We start from the raw sequence: 17,583 nt of genomic DNA on the forward strand, positions 1-17,583 counted from the left end.
TTTGTTTACCTTTTCTTTTCTTTCTGTTTAAGTTGAGATCATTCACGCTCTGTCCCTGTGTTAATGAGAAATCTCAACCGAGGTAGCGATTAATCCATGTAGGGGCGTTTTTTATCAAACTTAACTCTCTCTCTCTCTCTCTCTCTCTCTCTCTCTCTCTCTCTCTCTCTCTCTCTCTTAACACACATGTATCCACAATGTAAAGAAACGCACGTGTCGCTAAAATGGTCTCCTTTATTACAGCTTGAACGATTACATGGTACATGTAATAATGAATATGATCCAACATTGAAAGTATAAACACCGATGGAAAACAAACATATTAAAATAGAAAAACAATATGTCTGCATTTATTAACAATATGTATTTCCTAAATATAAAACAAAGTAAGAGAGATACCTTGATATACAGTATATAGAAATAAAAAGTATACCGTTTTTCACAAAATATGCAATTGAAAGAAGTAGATGGTATTGAATAAAATCCATGAATTCTCCAAAAATATATAACTATATTTACATTTTCAACTGTCCTTGTCTTCGATAACATCACGAATCAATTTTGAACACTAAAACCCAATAACTTCATAAAACATGAGTGACACAAAATGGTCGTGTCTTATAGCATAATCGAAAAACGGTATTGGCTGCGCCGCGTACGAATACATACCATGTGCTTCATAAATTAATGGTTTTGATACAATATTGCTTTCAAATGTACAAATTGCAAATAATATAAGTAATCAGGAATCATTCTTCGAATATTATGAGGTGATAATTTCGGTCGGGGCGTGGTCAAATCTATCATAAAGCCCTTCGGGCGTTATCGGACTTTATCGGATTTGACCACGACCCGACCGAAATTACCACTCATAATACAGAATGAGTCCTTATTCCTTAAATAATGTACAAACAACATTGAGCCCCGACTCTAAGAATATATCATTCGTAATACGCATGATATTGTTTTGCTTATTTTTACACAGGCTTTTAAAATTAGGAACAAAAGGAGGAGTTTGATGTTCGATTCTGTATCTTTCCATCATTGTAATCATTCTCGCTGTCCTCCAGTCTTGAATTTCGATGTATACAATTGTTTACCTGTTGTGTAGAAAGTCGAGAATTTTTTTTATCGATTAGTTCAACTCAATCCTAAAAAAATTCATAAAACAAAAGAATTATATATTGTTATTTAAAACAGTATGAACACCACCAATTCAGTCAACTAAAAACAACTGAAATATGACTACAAGATGCAAAAGGCTACCAATTGGTCATAAGTCACGTTTAACGACTTTATTAAACAATAAGCCGAGTGAATAGCACGCTATCCAATGTGATTTTAACATCACCAACAAAAAAAAATGAAGGGTACTGTTTATCAAACTGAAATATTCATTTAATGTTTTTTGTTTTTTTTTATTTGTGATATTTGACTTATTTGTTATTGAAAAAGAATGTCTTAAGACATTTGCCTTATTTTAATGGGGTATTTTTTCACAATAAGAACTATCATATTTTAAATCGCCTTAAATTTATCCTACATACCCTTAGAGACACACTAAATATGGTAATGTCATCAAACAAATGTATATTCGTTTAAAGTGGTCGTAACTTCTGAAATATTTTTTTTCTCAAATATACAATGTAGGGGCAATATTTCCATAAAGTTAATTTGAATATTGATTTCTTAAGTAAAATATAGATAACATTGTAACTTTCTAAACTTAGAAAGAACACGTACTACCGAGTTTTATCATTTCGAAAAATACAGTAAAATGAGTTTTGTTTGATCTTAATGTAATTGTTAATGCGTATTTATTGCTAATTAATGTAAAAATGGTTTTCCTAAAGAATGAATACCGTTAATCATAACAGCAATGTGACGTGTGTTTAGGCTTTTTGAAAATCAATATCGAAGGCCAACACAAAAGGTTGGAGGTCAATTAAAGTAACTTTATCTCCGATTTTTTTGGTTGGTGTCCACTGTCCAATATTCATATAATTATGATGGTATTATATAAACGTTTTCGCTGCATTTTGCCTATCTTATTTTAATAACAGAGTAATGGCAGTCATGACGTTACCTTTTTTATCAAAATGAATATGTTTAGACACCGATAAGCGTTGTTGATTTTCGTTTGAAATTTGTTTAGACACCGTTAAGCGTTGTTGATTTTCGTTTGAAAATTCTTACATTATATTACAGTGGTTTTTAGATATAATGTACAGTAACTGTAAAATGCATGGGTTTTTTTCAATTATACTACATAAGAACTGATCAAGTATCATGCTTTTAATATTTGCACAGAAAATTTTATAAACCTTATATTTAATAAAGGTCACGATGGTCAAACATAACGTCAATACTTTGATAGCTAATTATCAACATTAATATAACATATAGACTGTTGTTAAAATAATCTTGAACATTATAACCATTAATTGTTGTTATCGAAGACATGGAAGAACATAGACGGTAGTAGCATCCAAAAACAGTAAGGTATTCCAATTATAACAAGAAATGAAAAATACATGTATGCAGTGTATTTCAAATAGCCGTCTGCTAAGCATGCATTAATATTCATATTTTAAAAAAGACCATGTCTAGACATAAATAATAGATAGGCTTCTTTGTTTGAGATTGGTGCACTACAATCATGCTCAAGGATCATGAAGCAGTGAAATATATGTCAAATATTAAACATTGTCTCTTAATGTATATTGATTGAAAACAATGACAAAATTAAAATGGTATTACAAGTGTTCTAGTATAAAGCTGTTGATGACAAATTATAGTTGCCAAGTAATATTTAACAATCATTTTATGACTGACTAAAAATTTTTCTCAAGCCAAATATTGTTTCATTAACCTGAGGCCAGAATTCAAGTACATGTTGTCAGCATTTTTTTTTAACTAGAACATAAATGCAATGCACTAATTTACCAACCTTCTAAACAAATACTACAACAAGAGCAGTTAACACTGCAAACAGGATTTCCCTGGATTCACCAATAATATCAGATGCCCTGCTATTTTTGTGGCCAATTTCGTTTTGAACCTGCCAAGAGACCATGATATGTTTAATATTGATGAAAATGATTTCTTTTATCAAAAAAGCAATTTCATGAACCTGAGTAATACTACATAATCTCACCTTTTTTTCTGCCAGTATTGATCAGTGACATGTTTAGAATTTACGACAATTTCTTCTTATAAGATTGCAATTTTGTTATTCTGAATAATACTGCATGATAAGATTTTTTTTCAATATTAAAGGTTTCAATTATATCTATGAAAAGCATTAATACATGTATTATATATCATGATGAATAATAATGAGTATCTAACTTTTTGATGAAAAATGAATAAGAATAAGTGTTCACAATTTTGTGTAACACCTTAATTCAACTATGAAATAACATATATGAACACCATAGTTAAGCATACGTTTGATAAGACTTTTTCGAAGGCATATTCTTCTGAGAAAAAATATCAGCGATGGTTGATTTAAATATTTATAGTAACGGTAGTTATTGTATCATTATAGTGTAATTGAATAAACAAAACCAATATCTATAATTTTAGCATGTTTTATTCTATACCATATCACAGCTGCCTTTCTCAGCATCACATGTCCGGTTGATGCAGGTGTTGCTGCACCTCAATCTGCAATTTGGTCCGTAGAATGAATGGGCACATGCTACAAAAAAAATGTAAAAAAAAAAAATTGGAGTGACATAAACAATCCTCTGTTTCTCTAACTATGGCTTATGTACCTGCTATATACGAAACTCAAATACAATATTTAAAAACATTCCATAATGTGTTACCTCGGTACAACCTACATGCATACACATAACAAAGAAAACCAGTTTGAAAGTTTCTATAGGTATGTCATAAATAGCTCTATTGAATTTCTAGTTTTTAACCCAAAATGTATTTTAAGTTAATTTTATTAAATTTGCGACTTAATTCCATTTGACTTTGAATTCCATTCCTTTCAGTAATGAGACAATAAATCTTAGAAAATGAAAACAAAAACAAACATTGACTCGCGCCCCGATAGCATGAACTGTCTCATCATTTATTTCACACAATTTTTGCGCTTTGCTTTAGGAATAAAAACAATTTCCTTTTAAAGGGGATTATTAGTATGTGATCTCATACGTCAGCAAATTTTCATGCAATGCGAAGAAAAACCCAACATGATAAATAGGATATACATTTTTGTAAATTTACATCTACCGAGTATGATTCCCTGTACTTCTTTCAGAAACTTACAGTTAATTCATAAATCTATAGAAACAGCAAGACTGAAATATACAGGCCCCGTTCATCGATTGGTCAAAATCTATAGCGACTGAAACTGAGAGAACTAAAATCAACACGCCCTGTTTATCGATATCTCTAAACCTACAGTAATTTAAGAAAATCACAGGCTACAGGAAAATATCATGATGATGTCAGACTCAATTCTTACACAAGAGACGATCTTGCTGTCTCTTTATGCTAACGTTCTTATCAACATTAACAGTAATTTAGTAAATTTCACTTACATTTTATAATCACTTTATTTATTAGTTAAAAGTACGATGTAAATATAAACAATTAATTGTTTGTTTTTTTATGATTAAATGTTTAAATCGTGAGGTGGACGCATTATAATATTTATTCTTGGTAATCTGCATGTAATTGAAAATAAACATGAAGCTGTTATTGGATAGTTAACGAAGTAGTGCAAAGGGCAATGCATGCGCAAAAAGTAATGTTGCCGGATGCTTCATATGGACACTATCGTCATCGGCCGATGCCGATGCCGATGCCGATCACAAAAGGAAACTCCCATCAAACAAACAACATTTCGGTAGTGCCAAATGAAAAGTACGTTCTGAGATGAACCCGTGTGGGAATTTGGCAGATCTTGTTAAACATATTATAGTGTTTATGGACCACTTGTCAAGCCTATTGTTTTACACCGCTGCAAAAATAGCAACATATTGAAAATGTAAGGGCATTTTAATTCATGGTTGGTAGTAAAACCTTAGAGTTTATTAATTTGTATCAAACGGTTAGATTGATTTGCAACTTCACTTTATAAAACAATTATAAGTTTATTCATGTGTTCGAATTTCCATTTTTATGTTGGTAAAAAAAAGATTTTAAGCAAATAGTATTGCATTTCCATTTATGTTGTATTAGATACCGGAAAAAAGTAAACACATATATTATCCTTCTTGCAATAGATCCCAACTGAAAATAGCGATTGTTATTCCGTTTACATTTCTGCAATATAAACCTAATTAAAATACATATAACTGATAATTTACACTCGTTGCAGTGGATCCCTTTGTATCCTGAGTCACATCCATTTGGGCACGCTCCCGTCTCCACGTCACATGACTGTCCTTGATGACAATGACCACAGTAATTGCTGCAATTTGTTCCAAATGTTCCGTCATCACATTCTATGGAAATCATAAAATAATCTTTTCTAATTCACTGGGAAAAGTTAAATGCAGTATGTTGTTTTTATAAAAGTTTACTTAAATTATAATAATAACTTTTTATTTCTTTTTAATGAAGTTTTAAATTAGATAGGAACATAAAATTTCATTTATTTTTTCCCATTAGACCAGTTAGATAATTAAATATTAAATTTGATGGGTAAATTGGTAAATTTTGTCAATTTAAACAAATTAAAATTTTAAGAAAATAAGAATAGCATCAATAAGATCTATATACGAGGAATACTTTAAAAGGAAAATCATAGACAGTTGATATAGATGTAAACAAAATATATGTACCTTCATTACACATTGGTGGTTTCCACCCTACAGCGCATCCCCCGAAGCAGACACCGGTCTTTATGTTACAATCCTTGTATATGAAGCATTTTTCACTGCATTTGTTCGAACAGTTTCTTCCGTATAACCCTTGAGGGCATTCTAAGCAATCACCAAAAAATGAAAGTAACAATAAAATAAAATCTGACAATTTTTTCTGATATTTCATTTTCAATACTTTGAATGCAAACCCTTTTGAAAATTATTCTGTTAAAGTGGAAGTAATAGTTCAGTTCTTGTTAGATTGTACATTTATGTGGATGACTACAACAGTGATTTTCTTTTTTGTTCCGCCTTTTTGGGGGGTATGTTTCATTTCAATGCCAGTGAAATACCCATTTGACAATGACTCCCGTAAATGCCAGCCTCACAACCATTATGACAAGTTCCGTTGACATGGTAACACTGTTCTCCATTCACACAAAGCCCATAGATCATTGAACATCCGTAACCATACGTGTTTTTCTGACAAGCTGTAATGCGCAAAAATTAGAGTTAAAACTTAAAATCAAAACAATAGCCATACATGTAGCATAAGTTATATTAGGTGATGAAAAAAATTACTATATGTCGATGTTGCTATAATCTATGATTTACATTCCACATACTCTTTGCAAGTAAAGTGTATGATATGTGTCCACCATGATAATAAGACTGTAACAATCAAAGGATTCTGGAAGATTGTATGATGAGTTTTATTATGACGTTGCACACATAGATCACTGTTCGTGTGCAACATCACAAGTTAACGATGTTGGCTGTAACACAGGCTCTTCCATTATTTTGAACTTACACTTATGGTTATACAGTAATTTTGAAATATAAACCACATTACAAAAGAAGAAGTTAAAATGATATAAATATAAGCATTGAATGCCTTATTTTGTTTACCATCAGCCCTATAACCCACCAGACCATGCAGATATATTCAATATCGCGCGTTAGCGCCGCATAATTTGTCTACACGGCCTGTTGTGTTATAGGACCGACGACTCCTAAAAAATAAGTTGTCCATTATGTTAAATAAAACTGTGAAGTAACCATGATCGTGATTTTAAGAACCTTGAATTGTTAAATCATTTGTGATGAAGTTTTCTTTTAAGATTGAATTTTTGTAATAAAAAAGAACATAAATTTGGGTTAAAAACTTGACGCAAATGTTTTTTTATTTATTTTTAACACATGGTACAAGTGTACCTGTACGTACGTTGATCACAGGTAGGACCCTGATATCCAACTTTGCATCCAAAGCAATCACCAGTCTCTATGTGACACCGGCTGTCCATACACTGATCTTGGCACGATTGAGAACAATCTTCGCCATAGCAATTAGGAGTTGGACAACCTTAAATATCAATACATGTAAAATGATAGATTGTACTTATACCTTGTGAATCATCTGTTATTACATTAGTTTTATAAAATGCTCAAATGTTTCTAAGCATACTATGTTTTGTTTTTTTAATATTTTGCAAAAACATTACCCCGCTGTTTCACACTAGACCATCAAAGTCAATTGACATTTTCTTACAGCAGACAATGGTACGAAATTAAAGAAGTTCACAAGGCAAAAACGTCTCTCATAAGAGATATTGTTGGCTTGTGTCAGTATGCACAGACGTTATCTCTGAGTTATCTTGAACCCAATATCATCATTTGTATTTTTTGGGGGGAAGTTTGCTTTTTTCCTTTCTATTTTTTCTTTTTTTTCGGGAAAGTTTGCTTTTTTCGTTTTTATTCTTTTCTTTTTTTTTTTTTTTTTTTTTTTTGGGGGGGGGGGGGGGGGGCTTTGTTTTTGTTTTTGTTTTTGTTTTTTTGTTTTTTTTTGGGGGGGGGGAGGGGGTGGTTGGGTGGTTGAGGGAGGGGAGTTACTATGGAGAAAAAATATGTTTCTTCTTGTTTTCTTTTCTTCGTATTTTCTGTTCTTTGCTCACACCATTAACGATAATTACTGACTACTGTATTAAGAAACAAATAATAACGATACACGTATGATTAAGAAGGCAGTGTGTAATACATTGAATACCGATATCCTGCAATAATCTGAATCTCTCTTGTCTGTATTGACCGTTATTTTGAAAATTATAAACATGATGTAAGTAACAAGATCCAGATTTAATGCTATAAACATTTGACTTTTTTAATTAAATTTAGAAGTGTTGATCAAACATTTTTTTTACTAAGTTTGTGGTTTAGCAATATATATAAATGAATAGAAATACGAATTAGAACGCTTCAAATGATGACCATATCTTACCATATACTTCGAACTCACACAGTTCGTTGTGAGCATATATTGAGTAGTCAGGTGGAATGCTGCTTGATGTCCTGTTGTTGTAGTAGATGACGTATCTACCGTGGTTAGTACAGTTCAATGTTATCACAGCTGGGATGGTGTACCTAGTAAACGTGTCGTCCTTAAAACAGAGAACCCCGTTCTCTTTGTCAGTTGTATTTGATATGTACACAGAAAATCCTAAGAATCTGGTGGTAAACCCATTATCAGGACCTAAGAAAAAAAAATATTTACCATTTTAAAGACAAAGTCCGGTAAAACAAACGACCAAACATATTCTATATACTATAAACTTCACTATAACCTTCTATGTATCTAAAGTTTGATGTCATATAGCTTAAAATAATGTCAGTGTTTGTATGTTTGTTTGCATAGTGAGAAAGCGAGAATTATATAACTTTAAAAAGGTAAGGTCCTTAAAAAATTCTTTCTTCAGTAATGTTTTACTTACATGAACGATATTTCTGAGAGACATTGTCACATAAAAAACGAAGTGAAATCAAGTTGATTTATGGTGATGTTTAGAGGAAAAAAATCAATGCTAACAACAAACAGGTATTTGAGCTTAGTTTCTAAAATTCAGAAAGATGGACATACAATTATGATACATATATCACCGTGCAAAATTCACTGTTTAATTATAACTTTATTTTGGACTTTACTTTTAAAATTCAACATCTGTTTCGTAATATTTTCTCACAATTTATTTCTTACAAAGTTACAAGTTGATTTAGTGATTGACACTTTTCGGACTCTATATGTGATTTCAAAGAGACAGAGTGCCATGTCTCAAGGACTGTTAATCTCTTAAAAAACATTGTGCAATTATCAGTTTTTCATGTCTTGGACATCAAAGACTCATTGAGTTTATTTAATTATTTTACATATGTGAACCTTTCACTCAGCTTACTTATGTCATCACCTGTCAATTTATACTCATTGTTCAGATTCTTATAAATAATTATGTACAATTGTCAATAGGCAGTCTGGAATACGACGGCCAGCCTCGGCCACGTCCGACTCACCCAGAGTCTTGAGTCCGGAGGCCACTACTGGCCATATCCGACTTGTTTGTAAAATGTCTGTCTGTTAAATTGTTATAATGTTGCCATCGTTGAATCTCGTCCAATAAATACGGAATCCTTCATCACTTGGTTTATTTCTCTGGAACTGTATACTGGTGGACCTTCGGGAATACGCCAAACCTACCCTTCGTTTTTACTTTACGGCCCACAGCGCGCCTCAGTCTTATACTACTTATACCTTCGACGCCAACATTCCCTCACCCCGTCCGTACTGCACACGGCGGATATACAGCTTCAGACGAATACCCTAGCACCGTAAAATCTACGCGGTCACAATTGGTGGATGAATCCTAAGGGTAACAACAACGCCCGGGGCTGCTGCATATATTTTGCAGTAGTCAGATCCTGGACCTCTTCAGCCAGCGAGTTCCCCCATTGAACATCGACTCAACGTAACAACGATGGACAACAAAAGGTTCCAGCCACCATGAACTATGCAGAAAGTTTTCTCTGTTCATCACTAGGAAACAACGGTCAACTGTAGAAACTTCAGCTGTCCTCAGACGTCCGTCACCGGTGTATGAAAATCAAAGAACAGAGGAAGAAATGTGAAATTTCCATTCAAAACACGAGGACGTGTTTTCCCCGGAGCGGTGGGAAACTATCACCGTGCAAAATTCACTGTTTAATTATAACTTTATTTTGGACTTTACTTTTAAAATTCAACATCTGTTTCGTAATACTTTCTCACAATTTATTTCTTACAAAGTTACAAGTTGATTTAGTGATTGACACTTTTCGGACTCTATATGTGATTTCAAAGAAACAGAGTGCCATGTCTCAAGGACTGTTAATCTCTTAAAACAACATTGTGCAATTATCAGTTTTTCATGTCTTGGACATCAAAGACTCATTGAGTTTATTTAATTATTTTACATATGTGAACCTTTCACTCAGCTTACTTATGTCATCACCTGTCAATTTATACTCATTGTTCAGATTCTTATAAATAATTATGTACAATTGTCAATCGGCAGTCTGGAATACGACGGCCAGCCTCGGCCACGTCCGACTCACCCAGAGTCTTGAGTCCGGAGGCCACTACTGGCCATATCCGACTTGTTTGTAAAATGTCTGTCTGTTAAATTGTTATAATGTTGCCATCGTTGAATCTCGTCCAATAAACACGGAATCTTTCATCACTTGGTTTATTTCTCTGGAACTGTATACTGGTGGACCTTCGGGAATACGGCAAACCTACCCTCCGTTTTTACTTTACGGCCCACAGCGCGCCACAACCTTATACCTTATACCCTCGACGCCAACATTCCCTCACCCCGTCCGTACTGCACACGGCGGATATACAGATCCAGAAGAATACCCTAGCAACGTAAAATTTACGCGGTGGTCTAATCGACCCTCTTCTATATTTTATAATAAATTTGATATAAAAATAAATTATTTATTCTATCTTAAAATTTGCAATTTCAATCTAACATCGTCAAGAAAATTCCTAAGTTAATCCTTTCTTTATCGCAGAATAATGATTAACACGTATTTTAGCTTAAAGCCAAAAAAGTTAAGAAGTTAGGTACATATTCACACATTTTGATTGCACGTTAAATTCCATTTTATTTATCAACAAATAGCCTTTACGCGAAGCCACGCAATGCGATTAACAAATTCTTTTGATGTCCTCTTGACTCAATTAGTGTCAGGTCATCGGATTAAGTTTCTTTGTTAGACCTGCTCTTTTAGGTATCTTTTCTGTGAGAGGCCCCCGATAGGTAATTTGGGTATATGTATCTGTATATGTTTTTGTTGTTCTGATAATTCCCCCTTTGTTGAACCCTACCTCGACCAGGCTGATTTTTTTATCCAGTGCCCAGCGCGTCACTTTTTGCTGGACACTCAAGAATAAACTACGTAAACTTTATTAAAGAAGCCTTGGTCATTATTTCAGGTAGGAAACTATAGTTTTATTTTTATGTATACCATTTATAAATATGCAACTTACAATTTTATATTTTGATTTATTTGTGTTTATTTTGTTCCATGCACTTTGTACAATATTTTCAAAGAAAGCATGAATATACATTGTTTATTCAGGTTGCTTAATTTGTCACAAAATGTTAGTAAGGTCTTTGTTAAAATGCATTCAACGATTCATTTTAACTATCATTAACAAAATTACTTGTGATTCCGTAAATCTATTTTATTCTGTTAATTTCAAAATTAGTAAGTTAAAATATTAATTTATTTTCTTTGGTAATTTTATTTCCGGAAAAACGCGCATGGCGTGATAAGTCTTAAATTAACTAACTTATCATTTTAAATGATAATTCAAGGATAGGATATTGATTATTATTCAATTACAACTCTTGTGTCTTTTTGAGATTCAGAAAGCTAATTTACTCAACATTTGTAAAATTGCTATTTCACATTCCGGATATTGTCACGTGACCGGTTTAGAGTTTATATAATGTGTTTATGTTTCCGCACAAATGGAAAGTTGTACGCTGACAGGATATTTTCCTCGAAATATGTGTTTTTACATTATTTGCATTGACCGATTGTTCCCAGAACAATGTGTAAGTGTTGATATGTCTTTTAATACTATGTTTTAGCATTTTTGTAGCAATCGTTGTAGTTTTGTTTGTTTTTATAGTCAGGTACATGTGCACTTATGTCTTTGACTACTGAAACTTGTATACTTCTAGGTGTTATTTGCATAGATAGGTTTTCTATTTCTTAGTCCCATTCCATGATTATTACAAGGCTCCAACAGATAATTATTCTCATTATTAAGGATCTAGATTGCTTATTTGTTCTTATCAAATGTTTGTCAAAACACCCTAGCTTTGTTCTTTATAAATAGTGTACCTCATCATGGTCAAGCGAGTTCTCCATTTAAGTTAATTTCCCCCATTTTTGTAGTGATTGTTTAGTGTATTGAAACATCTATTGTCATTTGATATTATGTGCACATGTGAATCATAGGTTCTAATTGATGTGGTCAGTAAATATCTTAACTTTAAGATTTTGTTGCATATTGTTTTCAGTGCAAAGACTCATTGTTTTACTACTTATGTTTTTATATGTCTTATAATAACTTATGACTTTTTGCTGGACACTCAAGAATAAACTACGTAAATTTTATTAAAGAAGCCTTGGTCATTATTTCAGTTGTCACCAGATAAGCAAAGAAAATCCCGGGTGACAAGTATTTATCACGCCATGCGCGTTTTTCCGGAAATAAAATAACCAAAGAAAATAAATTAATATTTTAACTTACTAATTTTGAAATTAACAGAATAAAATAGATTTACGGAATCACAAGTATATTTGTTAATGATAGTTAAAATGAATCGTTGAATGCATTTTAACAAAGACCTTACTAACATTTTGTGACAAATTAAGCAACCTGAATAAACAATGTATATAATGAAATAATGAAATAATGACCAAGGCTTCTTTAATAAAGTTTACGTAGTTTATTCTTGAGTGTCCAGCAAAAAGTGACGCGCTGGGCACTGGATACAAAAAATCAGCCTGGTCGACGTAGGGTTCAACAAAGGGGGAATTATCAGAACAACAAAAACATATACAGATACATATACCCAAATTACCTATCGGGGGCCTCTCACAGAAAAGATACCTAAAAGAGCAGGTCTAACAAAGAAACTTAATCCGATGACCTGACACTAATTGAGTCAAGAGGACATCAAAAGAATTTGTTAATCGCATTGCGTGGCTTCGCGTAAAGGCTATTTGTTGATAAATAAAATGGAATTTAACGTGCAATCAAAATGTGTGAATATGTACCTAACTTCTTAACTTTTTGGCTTTAAGCTAAAATACGTGTTAATCATTATTCTGCGATAAAGAAAGGATTAACTTAGGAATTTTCTTGACGATGTTAGATTGAAATTGCAAATTTTAAGATAGAATAAATAATTTATTTTTATATCAAATTTATTATAAAATATAGAAGAGGGTCGATTAGACCTGATGATACATACCCCATGGATAATTGCCGGTCCTGTAATATATAGTGATGTGATGGATCCCTAGAACGGCTCCAAGGTCAACACGCCACACAGCTTCATACTGACCATCTGCAGATAGTGTACACTGGCCCCCAAAAGCCGAAAAGTTTGTTTTGAATCCATCAACAGCGTTGGATGCGTTCCCAATGTGAGGGTTGTATGGGTGTAACTGCCAAGCAATCTTATGTAAAGCAATGTTCTCTAAAAACAAAATCAAACCAGGGTGGTATTTAATGAAACAAACTGGCATTGCATATCATACCCCCACATGGTTTAATCTGAATGACGAAGTTTCTTCCCATATTTTAAAGCACCAACACGTTCAAATGGAAGTTAACAAAGAATCGATTCGATATTAGACCGATCTGTTTACATGTTAGAGTGTTCCCTTGAATAGAAAAAATGAACAAAAATAAGAGTGATCGGAAAGTAAGGAAGATTGAGTTTTAGAAAAAATTGCTTTATTGAGAGAAGAAAAGGAAGCAAACATTCAAAAAGGTTATTTTCTCAATAATGAATATGTGTGTTATAAAACAATAAATATAGATATATCCACAGTAAAAACCAAACATTACATGTGCAAATATAGCAAATCCACTTTACCGTATTGTACTCGTTATAAAATAATTTGCATTGCAAATTTTTATGACAATACATTGAATTTTGAATACAAAAAAAATGATATTTAAAATACAATACATTTTCACATTTCACTTTTTTCACATTAAAGTGAAAAACTATTGTTGACATTTTTTTATAGGAATTACGATTATATTTTTTTCTTCATAAAATAGGGTAGTTTGAAGTGTTGTCAGCTAATTATTTATTGATGAATGCGCTAAACGATTTTGTACGACCTCGTTTTGGTTATATATGAAATTTTACTTCTATAACAAAGTTCTTGTCTATGGTCTTTTAAAATTCGCTATTATCGAGTTTTGTAGATAAGAAATATTCAAAGTACATATAAATAAGCGCACTGACAGTTTGTATTTTATTCCCGAAAATATTTTCAATTCATAACAACCAATAACTAGTTATTGAGTCAAACAATAAACCAATACACAAGAGAGAGAGAGAGAGAGAGAGAGAGAGAGAGAGAGAGAGAGTGTGTGTGTGTGTGTGTGTGTGTGTGTGTGTGTGTGTGTGTGTGTGTGTGTGTGTGTGTGTGTGTGTGTGTGTGTGTTTAATGTATTGCTTATATATGTTCATACATGATCAATATTTTGTTATGAACACGTCACAGTTGTTCTTGTCCAAGCATAAGCAAGTTCATTGCCTTATAATATGAATTAATATATGAACTTCTATTGCTCGCATTAAGAATATTTTCCTCTAAAATACTAGAAAAATAATCTAGATATCAATTTATCATTGATTCCTTTTGCCATGTATTGTGACAAGGGACACAAATTTTAAGGCATCACAATAACGAACCCATACTATAATTTATATCAATAGACAAACCGTAGGTGTATGCTACACATGGTAGGGCAAACATTATCAAATTCATTAGCATGGTACTTCAGGAATCATTTCATATACACGATGATCAAATATCTGCAAAGAAAGGAGAAAACAAACAACAACAAGTTATATATATACTATTTATGAAAAAAAATCATGAAATCAAAAACATAATTTCTCTCGCTGCACACTTAACACAAACTTGCTTGTACATGTATTACCTTGTACCATTTCAAATTCAGTGTACATGCAAGTTTGTAATATTTTAAATCATCGAAGAGTCTTGCAAATACCGATTTAATCTTCAGCAGATATAAATCAAAGGTGGCAATAAACTTGAGGCATATAATTAATTTTATCATTACCATTTACATAAATTTCAAAATATATCAAAGACCTTATATTAAAAAAAAAACAACACTGAGTTCGATAACATATACTATATGACCATATACTTTTCTATTAATACTAAGATGATTCCAATATTTGTTGATTTTAAATCATTCGGACACAGATAGCTTGCTAACTTACATGTATGTCAATTGCAAAGAGCAACAATATACATGTATTTATTATCCTGCATTTGTGAGATACACAGTGTGTATAGTGGTTTGTTGCATTAAGAAGCCCTGTTACTTTACATTTGTTTAGTTACGGTCGTTAACACGGATTGGACCTCTGTCATTCAGTAAACCAAAAGGTCTGAAAGATTAGTGTGACTAATGACATACCTGTGTCATTCAGGTCTCCATTCAGTTACATTTGAGTTACATTTCAGTTGACTTAGTGGAAGAAGCCTATTCCGTGTGAACCAGTGATATTATTTTTGAAAGCAATATTACACTTTATCCGTTTGTAAAAACATGAATGCCTAATAAAAAGAAAACAACAAAACCTGAAAATAGAGATGCTCACCATAGATGACTATTTGTCTATGAAAAATAAATCTTACCTTAGCACCTGACTCAGTGTTAAAAAACGAAAGGCTTAAGGTAATGGTCCATACCCCACTAGATAAATAAAATGCGTACAGAATTTTTTCATATTTTTCAAACATGTAACTGAGGATATCTTCTCATCAAATTTTACCCTGTTGGGTAGTCCATCGGTATTATAAGAGCTAGGGTCGTTGCTAAAAATAGAACCGATTGCGGAAAATGGCGCTTTTTCATACATAAAGAATATAAGCCTAAGCCTGAAATTTGAATTTCACAAAATCATTTTTTGACTTATATCCTATGTAAAATAAAGGAATTATTATTTCAAATCAAAAATTTTTATGTTACACTTGCTTATTTATCAAAAAAAGATAAATCCGCATACAAATGAGATAAAATGAAATAAATTTTCAAAGAGAATTTAAGCTCTTATAATTTTATTTACGTACAGAATTTTCTAAAATTTTGATATTATTTAAACCTTTACGCCCTTAATCAATTGGAAATAAATTTACCCAAGGGACCGGCCTTTTCAAGATCACAATGGGCGTATTTTGGGTAAAAATCATTAAAATATATATTTTGAAAAAAGATCCGTAAAATTTAAATTGTGCATAGGTTTATTATTTCATCATTCTAAAAAAATATGTTAAAATTATTGTTAATAAGAAAACATGATTTAAACAAACTGTTGATTAATCTGTATTATTTAAACCGCAAAAGATTGTATCTTTGGATATCGGTAAGTATTATGGATCGAGATCGGTATTTAGAAATTGCAGTCACACGCGTGGATAATGCTAACTACCTGATATGCCTTTAAGACAGAACCTCTATTCAACCTTTTTTTAATGGTTTTAAAGCCTGTTTTTAAAATGAAATAACTTTTCTTCAGCGCATGATTTTAATTCTAAAAACATTTTTTGTTGTTGAAAATATATCTATGCTCGTTGCTAAGCGAATATAGGATAAAGATGAAATAAGTCAAATTATTTCCCCTTGTGTATTTATCTCCCTTATTTATGCACTGGAATATATATAGATCTCGGTCAGGATTTCATTTTGGATGTTTATGGACTTTCAGGGATTAGTGTTCAAAGAATTGGATTAAGTTCAGCCTTGTAATGAATTGATGTTTATGCAGGACAAAAGTAAGCGGTCTATATTTTCAAAACTAGTGCTCAATCGACACAACCCAGTCAAATTTTCATTTCGCTGAGTAATAAGCTAATTGATTGCAGTTTTCAGGATTTTTAATAGATTTGTTTTGAATTAATTTCTAGATCAGCTTGATTTTTTTGTTTTGAAACACATGTACACCGTAGCGTTAGGTTTCGATTAGATCGGGCACGGAAAAAACGTAATAACGCGTGAATTACGTCAGACGTTGTTTTGTGACGTATGGATAATTACCTTAAAACTTAAGTATCTTTCTTTTCTCAGTTCCTGATCATTCAGTCAGATGCCACATTTTATCAAAACACGATGAGCAAAACTATTTCCTGCGAGAGATTCTCTGCTGCACGCGATATGTATGTTTTTAACGTTCTAATGTCAAGGTCAATAATTTTATCCGCTGCAAATGCGCTAAGTGCACGCCAATTTTACACAGACTGGTTTTGTTTATGTAATAGCTACAATCTGTGGATGTGAAAAGTAAGGCATCCATTATTGTCATATAAGATTTATAGAATTATTCATTTAACTATATTAGAAAAGAAATTAATGTACAGTGGCACAATAATGCAGAAACAAATAAACTTTTATTAAAACAAACAAAGCAAAATAAACAGCCCCCCTCAAAAAAAAAAATGAAACAGAACAAAACAATCGATTTGTAAAAATAGGTGTGCTTATTTTTAAAAGCAAGAGTGTGAATATGTACACAAATGATAAATATAAAAACAAGCTAAGGAGAAACACAATGAATGTACTACGAGAAAACATGCAAAGACGTTTGTT

General features: G+C 32.1%; 1 protein-coding gene across 1 annotated transcript; it reads right to left on the reverse strand.

Moving 5' to 3' along the window:
- Window positions 1–498: 498 nt before the first annotated feature.
- On the reverse strand, window positions 499–17,166 carry LOC128171063 (cell death abnormality protein 1-like). Its single transcript, XM_052836824.1, has 12 exons — window positions 17,035–17,166; window positions 15,636–15,669; window positions 14,684–14,776; window positions 13,190–13,417; window positions 8,104–8,355; window positions 7,054–7,191; window positions 6,182–6,319; window positions 5,808–5,948; window positions 5,331–5,468; window positions 3,606–3,703; window positions 2,951–3,061; window positions 499–1,151 (listed from the first exon to the last, which is right to left on the reverse strand). The coding sequence occupies exons 3-11, from the start codon at window positions 14,733–14,735 to the stop codon at window positions 2,954–2,956; spliced, it is 1,293 nt and encodes a 430-aa protein (XP_052692784.1). The 5' UTR covers window positions 14,736–14,776; window positions 15,636–15,669; window positions 17,035–17,166; the 3' UTR covers window positions 499–1,151; window positions 2,951–2,953.
- Between the last annotated feature and the right edge of the window lie 417 nt (window positions 17,167–17,583).

This window comes from Crassostrea angulata, chromosome 2, assembly GCF_025612915.1.
Source record: "Crassostrea angulata isolate pt1a10 chromosome 2, ASM2561291v2, whole genome shotgun sequence".
In the NCBI taxonomy this organism is placed as follows: domain Eukaryota; kingdom Metazoa; phylum Mollusca; class Bivalvia; order Ostreida; family Ostreidae; genus Magallana; species Magallana angulata.